This window comes from Eulemur rufifrons, chromosome 3 (genome assembly GCF_041146395.1).
Source record: "Eulemur rufifrons isolate Redbay chromosome 3, OSU_ERuf_1, whole genome shotgun sequence".
NCBI classification, from domain to species: domain Eukaryota; kingdom Metazoa; phylum Chordata; class Mammalia; order Primates; family Lemuridae; genus Eulemur; species Eulemur rufifrons.
Window position 1 is genome coordinate 40,607,202 of NC_090985.1, and position 10,794 is coordinate 40,617,995.

A 10,794-nucleotide genomic window follows, 5' to 3' on the forward strand; every position below is an offset into this window, starting at 1 on the left:
TGTGCTGTGTGGTAAATACCAAGACTCTCTTTGTGTTTTTTTCCTGACATTTAATGTAAGGCCAGAATTCTCCTACTAGGCCAAGCCAACAGAACGGGGCCTATTTGAAACATTAAAAACCAAAAGATTTAGTAAAATTGGCCAGACATTGACATTGCACACCAAGGCTCATCTGAACGCTGGACAGGGCTGTATTCCCGAAGGTCTAATTAGTAAGGAGATGTAGGAAATGCAAAATCCCTGCCAGCGAACGGTGCTGTGTTAATTCACTCCCAGGAATCCTGTCTATTACCCTCGCACAAACCCACGGCTTCCTCGCTAGCTGGAAGAGAAATAATACAGGCATTTCAGAGCTATAAGGAAGTTATTTTTTCATCAAGGATGAAAGCACTGACTTTGGGGGTGGGAGGACCTCGCTTTAATTCCCAACCTGAACTTAACTCTCGCTCTGCGGTATGAAGCAATTGTACTTTTCACTTCCGCGCGTTATTGGACTTGATTGGAATGAAGGAGATCAGGGCTGCACCAGAGCACCATTTGCATTGCAGTCTACACACCAAGCTGTCCGTGGCTGCTCTGCTAAACCCACACAGCAGATGGGGCGTGAAGTCCACCCAACAAGGCTCCCTCTCTCTCTCCATTCTCCATTCTGTTACAGCTCGATTCAGGAACTACATGCAATCCACCCACTGTGTGCCAGGCGTGGTGCTGGGTGCTGGGGCTAGAGAGACAATGAAATCAAGCTTCCCGAAGTCCAGAGACTTCCACTCCCACAAGAGAGACACAAACAGCAGACATAATTGCAATGAGGTGCAAGGCATGTCACATTAGAATGTGCACACGTGGAAGTAACATTCATAGGGCATTGGGCAGGTGGGAGGGGGAGGTGGGGATGGGCATATCACACCTCATGGGTACGGGGGGGTGGGGGCGATGTCTGGGGGTTGGGCACACTTGTAGCTCTGACTCGGGTGGTGCAAAGGCAATGGATGTAACCAAAGCATTTGTACCCTCGTAATATGCTGAAACTAAAAAATTAAAAATTAAAATTAAAAAAATAAGAAGAAGTGCATGGAGGAATGTAAACAGTACAGAGGAGTGAGAAATTAACTGTCTGAGAGAGTGAAGGAGGACTTTCAGAGAAGTGATCTACAAACTAGGTTTTTAGAGGATGAACAGGAGCAGTGAAAATGACGGACGTGGCGCAGGGAAGAGCATATGTGACAGCACAGAATACAAAATAGAGGGTCCCCAGGCTCCTTGAGGAAGTTGGCCCCTCGCCTGCTATGTCACCAGCATGTCTCAGAAGCCCAGGAATGGTCACTGGCTCCGACACCTGTAGGAACAGCTCCTCTGTCTTGCTCCTTGTTTGTGCCTCCATGAGTCCCTGACCCCCTTGGCCTTCTGCTCCTAATTCTGGCCTCCAAGCCCCTGGCCCCAGTAACATGTTTTGGATACACTTTCCTGATCTTGACCTTCTGGACTCTTTTGGGCGAGATCCACTCTATGATCTGCAACTCCTTCCACCCTGCCCTGTGGTACCTACAAGGCCAGCCCAGCCTCCTCAACACGGACCAGACACACACAAGGACCTGTAAGTTGTCTGATGGGGCAAGACTATAAAAGATAGGTGGGAGAAAACGTGGTTCTAGAAGCAGGAAGGAGACCAGTCCAATTCCAGCTGAAGAGTCCTCTAGGCATGGGGAGCCACTGAAGAGCATGATGCAGGGAAGTGGCAGATTCTGACTTGCCTTCCCAGGCGCCTCCCCGGTGAGGACAGGGTGGCTGGGTTGGAGGGAGAAGCACTAGCCACAAAGAACAAAAGCAGCATGGGAGGCTGTTGCAACAGCTTGAGCAAGACTTGAGAAGGAGAGAAAGTCAGGCTTCCCCACCTCGTGGCTAGTAAATCACCGACCTCCCTGAAGGCAGGGGCAGGACAGAGCTGAGGCCCCTTTCAGTCTCCCCAGTGGTTCTAAAGCCTCCGTGTGGCTCTGATTCTTGTCACTGGAGGCTGCCTCCTCCCCCACTCTCCCCCTCCTCCTCCTCCTCCTCCTCCTCCTCCTCCTCCACCTTCCCCTCCTCCTCCACCTCCCCCTCCTCCTCCTCCTCCTCCTCCTCCTCCTCCTCCCCCTCCTCCTCCTCCTTAGCCTCCTCCTTCTCCTCCTCCCTGCCTCTAGCTCAAGGCTGCCAGACAAGAGAAAATGGAAAAGTAAAACAGAAAAGGAAGCCTGAGCTATAAAAAAGAACTAGCTGAAGAGCAATCGGCACGTGTCTGGGAGAGGCAGACACAACAGGGGGAGCAGGCCTTGCCATTTTCAAACGGAAGCTCCCAGGGTCAGGAGGCCCAACAAAGGTTTGGTCTTTCACGAGTCTGGAAACTGCAGGGTGCTCAAGAAAAAACAACTTGTGTCACGATTCCGTCACCTTAAAGCCTGGAGGAGGAAGTCACAGCCCTCTGCACTGATTCTGCCAGGCAGATGGTGGGAAATAGAGATCCATTGAACAGCACCCACAAGCCCATGTTCTGGTGTCCCCTGTGACCACCTGCCACCTTCAACGTAGCCCAGAGCCATCTTCAGTGATTCTCCACAGGTCACAGTAACCTGTTTACAGCCATCTAGAATTCCCAGGTACTTTTAGGACAAGGGACTCAGATGGTTCCAAGTGGGCAGCAAAGTCTTCTCTAAGAGAAGCTGTTCCTCCCGATCTATTTTTGCCGATGTAAACACTTGCCAAGGAAACAAGGCATGTGAGCATGCGCAGGCCCTGCAGGCCCTCGGGTTGCTGCAAAAGGCAACTGGAAAGTCACATGTCATAACAGTGGAAAGTACATATGCAACTATTCTTAGCCCTGGAATGTATACACTGTCTCCCTGCCCAGCAGTCCTTGCACAAAGCTCTAGAAAACTGTGAAAGTGCCTTCAGCATAAACAAATCCAGAACTCTCCTAGGACAAATCATTTGCCAACTAAAGGAAAGGCCTGGGGGTTTATGGTTTTGCTCAGAGCTAGAGGTGGAAACTCTCCGGAGGGACGAGCTGGACTAGGCATCGGTGGATGTCCCTGCAGCAAAACAAGGTAAATATCTCTAATGCTGAATTCTTCTGCAGGTAGACTGACTGCCAGCTGTCATCCAATAAACCAGGGTATTGTTTGGTCTCTGCTTTCCATTTATTCCACCTTTAAAACAAAACCAAAAAGACTCTATGAAGTCATGTTTTTAAAAATATATGTATATTGCAAAGGCCCATTTTCATCCCTCATTTCTGCCTGGTTACCAGAGGGCCACACCCCCAGGATGTCATCCTCAGGGAATGACTAACACCCAGAAAGAGATGTTTAGATGAGTTTACTAAGTAACAGATATGCCAAGAATCTGGACAAAGGCTTACGCACGTCTGCTGGTCAAATGCATGGACTGTTGTCTTGCTACAGGCTAACATTTCAGCCCCTGGAAGTCAAGTAACTTCCAACAACTCTGGTTTTGTGATTGTTTTTTCTCAGATTAGCTGAAGATGCTATTTGCCTGTGACCTTTAAGAATAATCACAACCAAAAAGAGACGTGTCAGCTCTGAGGTCTGGGGCCTGCTCTTCCCTATGTGATATTCCTGGTGACACCCACAAACGTCTTGGTGAAGGGACATAGATGAGCCGAGTCTTGGAGCCCCCACAGCTTGAACCCTCCAGCACATGCCACTAGGAAAGGCTTGACTCGTGCTCCCTCTCAGGCTGCCTCTCCTCTCTGTAGGATGGACGAGGAGTCACCAGACGGGCTGCTCTTCAAGGACCATGACTTCTCCTCTGACTTGCTGCGGCAGCTCAATGGCTTAAGACAAAGCAGGATCCTGACTGATGTGAGCATCTGCACCGGTACCCAGGAGGTCCCCTGCCACCGCAATGTGCTGGCCTCCAGCAGCCCCTACTTCCGGGCCATGTTCTGCAGCAACTTCCGGGAGAACAGAGAGGCCAAAGTCCAGCTGAAAGGCATCGACTCCCCAACCCTGGACCAGATTGTGTCCTATGTGTACACGGGGGAGGTGCGCATCGCCGCCGACAACGTCCTTCCCTTGATGGAGGCAGCTTCCATGCTGCAGTACCCCAAGCTGTTTGAGGCCTGCTCCTCATACCTGCAGAGCCAGCTGGCTCCCAGCAACTGCCTGGGCATGCTCAGGCTCGCAGAAATCCTAAGCTGCGAGACCCTCAGAAAGAAAGCCAGGGAGGTGGCCCTGACGTACTTCCCAGAGGTGGCCGCATCTGCTGACCTGAAGGAGCTCTGCGCCTTGGAGTTGAGAGACTACCTCGGAGATGACGGGCTCTGTGGGGAGGAGGAAAAGGTGTTTGAGGCCCTCATGGCTTGGATCAAGCACGACCTCCAGGCCCGGAAACAACATGTGCAGGAACTGTTTGAGCAGGTCAGGCTCCAGTACATCCACCCAGCCTTCTTCCACCACTTCATCTCCAACGACGCCCTCCTGCAATCCTCGCCTGCGTGCCAGACCATCCTGGAGACGGCCAAGAGGCAGCTGTTCTCTTTGTATGGCACCGCCACCCCAGACTGCAAACCCCTGTCGCATGTCCCTCCAAGGAACTCTTACCAAGATTTCCTCATCCTCTTGGGGGGACGGAAGGACAGCCAGCAGACCACCAGGGACGTCCTGCTGTACAGCAGACAGACTGGCCAATGGAAGAGCCTCGCCAAACTCCCCACCCGCCTGTACAAGGCCTCGGCTGTCACCTTGCACCGCAGCGTCTACGTGCTCGGGGGCATGGCTGTCAGCTCAGGGAGGAGTCTGGTCAGCCACAACGTCTACATCTTCTCCCTGAAACTCAATCAGTGGAGGCTGGGGGAGCCCATGCTGGCAGCCCGCTACTCTCACAGAAGCACTGCCCATAAGAACTTCATCTTCTCCATCGGGGGAATTGGGGAAGGGCAGGAGTTCATGGGCTCCATGGAGAGGTATGACAGCATCTTCAACGTCTGGGAGAGTATGGCCAGCATGCCAGTGGGGGTTCTCCATCCTGCCGTCGCTGTGAAAGACCAAAGACTCTACCTCTTTGGGGGAGAGGACATCATGCAGAACCCTGTGCGCCTTATCCAGGTAAATGGCTGGCTCTTCCCATCATGTAAGTACATGAACCTATACATACATGCACACATACATACATGCATGCATGAATGCACACACATACACACTTGTCATTTGCAAGGAAAGGAGGAAGGGAGGGAAAGAGGAAGAGAAGGAGGAAAGAAGAAGAATCATTTTCAGCAAGATTTTTTTTCAATTTATGAATTCTTTTTGTGCAAGACTAATGCATATAAAGGTGTATTAAATACAATCCCTATCCACAAAGAGTTTATCTTAATTTCAGGAGAAAAAAATATATCTAAAAATTCAAGCCAGCACACATTGAATGTCAGATAGTGAAGTCCTATAGGAATTTGGCAGATGCTTCTAACCTAAATCAGTAAAAGAAGATTCCCAAACCTTGGACCAATCTCTGTTACCAAATCCCCTGGAATCTGACCTCAGATCTGCTGAATCAAAATCTCTTTGTGCGGGTTCCTAAAATTCATGGTTTACAAAAGTCTCCAGGAGATTCTAAGGTGCAGCCAGGTTGGGGAGCCCCTCCCTTAAGTGATAGGTAGATATTAATTTCACTAACAAGCTCTCTGAGAAGGATGATTAATAAAGGCCACATTTCAGAATATTAAGTGTTTTCCAACTCTGTGCAAGTTTCTAGTAATCTCTGCAGTTCATCCAATGATATGAAAAACTTGAGTAATGAGCTTATCGTTACAGATAATCGAGAAGACCCCATGAGATGTGCTTTGTTCATTTGCAAGAGTTATGTTGAATACCAACCCCTGTGAAGGCCCTGGGGACACGAGAGGGAACAGCCATTACACATAATGCTCAAGGAGCTGACATGACCAGTGCAATTCAGATGCTGCACAGAGGGGTGCTCTAAGAGCATAGGGGGTGCTCTAAGCCAGTCTAGAAGGAATCAGAGAGAGCATTAGGTTCAGGGAACATTGCAGAGAGTCCTGTGAGGTTGGCTGAAGCTGACTCGAGCAGAGAGGCAGGAGAAGAGCGGTGCCAGGTGAGGATGAAGATAAAAGAGGAAGAAGAAGGTGGGGTGGATGCTAAGAGAGCATGGAACTGAAGCTCTGATGTGGGCAGAGATGAGGGAGCTTCTCCGCCACCTGAAGCAGGAGTCTGAGTTGTCTACTGAATGAGGGGGAGTGTTCCTGGGTAAGAGAACAGCTTGTCCAAAAGCCCTGAAGCACAGAGGGACCCAGCCCCCTGCCTTGAGGAACTGAAAGCATGAAAATTAGTTGCAGCCCAAAGCAAGGAGAAAGGCAGTGTGCCAAGGGGTAACTGGGTGGGGTATTTAGTTCTCATGGGATCTCCGTCAGCCCCTTCCCAAGCTACCCGAGCAACCTCCTCTACCCAGACTGTTGCCCCTGAGCCCCTCCTATAAAAATTCTGGAACATTCTTGAGGGATGGGTATTTGTGGAGATGGGGCTGGTCTGGCAAGGCTCTGGGCCTTGTCAAGGAATTGGGATTAGCCTGAGAGTACCTGGACGTCATTAAAGGGTTTCAGATAGGGTGGGTCTGGTGATAAAATTTGCATTTTTAGAAGTTCCCTCTGGACATCTTGTAGAAAAGGGACTGGAAGGGCCAGAAAGGACAAAAGTAGGAAAACTGGAAACTCTTCTGGAGTTCCAGGCATGGGATACTGATGGCTTGCACTTGGTTGGTGCCAGTGGAGACCTTTTTCCTGCCTTCATTTCTCTAGCCCATATTTTCGGCTCTTCCTTGATCATCTAGGCAGATTCTCAGTCTTTCCAGAATTACTGTCCCAAACTGTGCTCCTTGACTTGAGCTGGGAGAGACATTCTGCTCCCGTCCAAGCTCTGACCACACAACACAGATATAGCAAAGTGCTTCTATGTAAAGCTAGAGCTCCTCCCTCTCTTTTGGCTATTTTTCAAAATAGAGTCAACAACTATGCTGGATTTCACTTTGCAAAATTGCCAGCGACTTCCTAAGAGCAAAATGCAAAGCTCATAAAAGCTTTAAGCTAGCATATCAAGAAACACATAGTACGTCAAACAAGATCATCGCAAAGCCAAAAAATATCAAGCCTATGAGTGAGCCTTTTACACTGCAGCAGTGGGAAGAGACAAAAGGGTCAAAGTATTAATTTGGGTGCTTTTCTGATCTACTTAGCACTAGCTTAGAAATGGAAATTTTCCTCATTCAAATAGAGTTTAAAAGGAATGCTTGGAGTCACTTGACAGAGCAGGTTGGATTTTCACACATAGGTTGGGAGTTTTTTCACAAGATGGTTCATCTGCATGCATGCATTCTTTAAGAACCACACTACAATAGGTTCACTATGCAAATTGTATGTGTGCATGTACCTTTCCACCTGACCTCCTTTCTATCTGTTTCTGGATGGCATTAAGCAAGTCCTTTACCATAACAAAGCATCATTTCCTCCACTGGTCAAAGATCATCCTTTGTTATCCTTGCCCCAGCCTCTCTGGGGAATTATGAGAATCATAAGCAAATGTTTAATCTATTTTTGAAACCATACCCAAAGCTGATAGAGAACAGAAGGTCAGGAGGCAATTACTCACTCAGCTAAAATGCAACCAGTGTTTGCTTTTCTTCCAAGGATCCCTCTTTCCAGAGGGTTTGTCACCTATGTATGTATTTTCAAATGAAATTAGGTTTCACAGCCATTGTGACTACCCCATCTCTAGCACTTGGCCCCCTCCAGGCTTCACGGACTTGAAGCACTGACAGAGACCTCAAGAGGCCTCCAGTCTCAAAGCCTCCATCAGGAAAGGCCACATTTTCCTGGCTCCGGGCAGAGCCACAGGCATAGTGGTTAAGAGCATGAACTCTGAGCCCAAACCAGACCAGCTGTCCCACTCGCTGTAGCTGTGTGACCTTGGGCATGTCGCTTAACCTCTCCGGTCAACGGTCTAAACTGGAAAACGGGAGGACGTAATAATACCTACTCCATATGATGGTTATGAAGATAAAATCTGATAAAATAATAAAGTCTTTAATAATGTTGACAAGTATAATTTATATGGAAAGAATTTCCAGCAAAGAATACTGCACCATTTTCCTCTGCAAATAAATGTTTGTGTTCCTTCTTTTCTTATATTAATATAAAGTCCATCCTATGTCTCTTATGCTAAATTTTGCTCCTAAGGAACTAATTTACATTTGATATTTGGATTTGAAACTGAGGACATTAACAGGAGAACAGGTTTTGGGAACGGTGACTTGACGCAGTTTCAGAACATGCCGAAGGAGCCCGACCCTCCTCTCTGGTCCTTCTTCCCTGCCTCGTGCTTCATTTTTCCTAAGGCTCTAATGACTTTCAGGCATGAACTGTTCAAAAGCCTTCTTCACTTAGCCTCAGATTTATTCTTGGCTCTATGACCCTCTTGGATACGCCAGAACATACAGGAATTTAAACATAAGGTAGAAATAAAAATGATTGGAAAATTGTTGGTTTTCTGAATACTTAAATTTCTCCATTTCACATTAAAGGGGGAAAAAATGTTCCAAGCAAGGTAAGTGAAACGTGTACTACAATGCACAACTCTTGGTCCACTGTATAGACATCCAGCCACTGATCGCATGGGGCCACGTAAAGACCAATTTCTGATAATATTCTTTTATCTGTTATTTAATAATATTTTGTTTATTATCAGTACTGTAGGCATATTTTTTAAACTGGAGAAAAGTAGAAAGAAAAAACTCACTCCTAGTTCACCTTCTTAATTACTATTTCTGTCTTTAAAAAAAAAATATTTAAGATGCAGTGACATGATTCTGTTTGTCCCTCAGGTTTATCACGTTTCCAGAAACACGTGGTTCAAAATGGAGACTAGAATGATCAAGAATGTGTGCGCCCCTGCAGTGGTGCTTGGGGAGCGGATCGTCATTGTGGGAGGTGAGTTGGAACAGAGGCTCGCTGGGCTGGACACAAACTTGACACCTCCCGTGGGAAGGACAGGCACTAACAGACAGATGTTATTCTATAAGGTAGTCCTTTTAACAGCACATCCTTCCAACCAGGGGAGCGTGGACAGTCTGACAAAACTCTTTCTTCATCCAGAATTTCTCCCTGTCTTTATCTGTAAATAACAGATGAAATAATACATAATTCACAGAGTTGTGTTAATAAACATACTCATGTATCTAAAGTACTTAGCACTACCCCAGACACATGGTAAATAAAAAATGCTTCCTATTGTTAAAAATTTTAGCTACTAATAGTTATTTCTCTGTAATCTCAGTATAGTGTCATGGTTAAGAGGACTAGTTCTGGGTTAGATGGACCTGGGTTCAAATCCTGTCTCTGCCACTAACTGGCTATATGCTCTTTAGCAAGTTAGACATCTTTCTGTGCCTCAATGTGCCTATCAGTAAAATGGGGATCCTAAAAGTACCTACCAGATAGGGCTGTTGTGGGGACCCACTTCTGAGTTTCCAAAGGCTCCTTCTTGGGACTGTTCCAGCTCTTGGATGGGCAAATGAGAGATGAGAATGCCAATGAGGTTGAGAAAGTTACTGGAACTGGGAGGCTGCTCCCAATCTGAGAACAGCTTGTGTGTTGCCTTGACTCAGGGTGAGGGATGCCAGGCCAGAGTCAGACAGATCTGGGTGCCAACCCCAGCCCTGCCACATGCCGGGCCTTGGTGGGTTGCCACCACATCCCACGCTCTAACTCAGAGCCCTGACCTCTGTCAGGCAGCGGCGGGGATCAGAGGCAGCCCAGGACTGCTGACCTCCCGTCCCAGACGAGCGGTGCTGAGCTTGCCCACGTGTCATTTGGTTCTCAGGTTACACAAGGAGGATTCTTGCCTATGACCCTCAGTCCAACAAATTTGTCAAATGTGCGGACATGAAGGACCGGACGATGCACCACGGGGCCACGGTGATGGGGAACAAGCTGTATGTGACAGGCGGGCGGCGGCTGACCACAGACTGCAACATTGAAGACTCAGCCTCCTTCGATTGCTACGACCCTGAGACGGACACCTGGACATCCCAGGGACAGCTGCCTCACAAACTCTTCGACCACGCCTGCCTCACTCTCCAGTGCATACCCCACATGCCCCCCCTTCCATGAGGCTGGCGAGAAACCCGTCTCGGCCAAGATGCCTTCTGCTGTGAGGGACGGAACCAACTCCAAAGAGCTCAACCCTAAAAGGATTAGGAACAGGAAGGGCTCACAGGACTGAAGTCCCAGAGCCTGGAGGCCTGGAACCAGGCATAGTATTGCCAGAACTAACTCTCTCAACTCTCTCTCTCCCTCCCATCTCTGTCTTTATTCTCTCTCTCTCCTACCCCCATCTCCCTTCTCTCTCTCTCTCTCTCCCTCACTCTCAACCCCCTTTCCTCCCTCTCTACCTCATTTCTATTAAGCTTCATTCTATAAATAAGCTTCTTTATCCACACAGGGTGAGGACAATGACGACTGATAGACTCACATCTCCTAGCTTTGCATCTTCAGGAGAGCACTTTACCTTTATCTATATATTAAACCTAAAAACGATGCTGACGGCCCTTTGGAACTCCACATTTACCTCTCGAGCTGCTCACTGTTGCCAGGGACTGTGCTGCTATCACTGGCTAGTCCTGGATCACGTCCCCAGGGGCAGAGGTGGGGTTAATTATTGTGACTGACAGCCCATGTAACCAGATAGAAGCAGGTCCCCAAAGGAAGAAATTCTGGCCTGAAAAAAACAAAACTGT

The 10,794-nt window shown here is 48.2% G+C and overlaps 1 protein-coding gene across 1 annotated transcript; it reads left to right on the forward strand.

The window, feature by feature from the left end:
• The first annotated feature begins 3,749 nt into the window (after positions 1-3,749).
• KLHL38 (kelch like family member 38) lies at positions 3,750-10,168 on the forward strand. The gene is made up of 3 exons (XM_069465597.1): positions 3,750-5,099; positions 8,881-8,986; positions 9,879-10,168. The coding sequence occupies exons 1-3, from the start codon at positions 3,750-3,752 to the stop codon at positions 10,166-10,168; spliced, it is 1,746 nt and encodes a 581-aa protein (XP_069321698.1).
• The last annotated feature ends 626 nt before the right edge of the window (positions 10,169-10,794 follow it).

Coding starts and splice junctions, on each gene's coding strand:
- KLHL38 (XM_069465597.1), top strand. CDS start 3,750: ATGGACGAGGAGTCACCAGACGGGCTGCTCTTCAAGGACCATGACTTC. Junction 5,100..8,880: donor ACCCTGTGCGCCTTATCCAG/GTAAATGGCTGG, acceptor TTTGTCCCTCAG/GTTTATCACGTTTCCAGAAA. Junction 8,987..9,878: donor GCGGATCGTCATTGTGGGAG/GTGAGTTGGAAC, acceptor TTTGGTTCTCAG/GTTACACAAGGAGGATTCTT.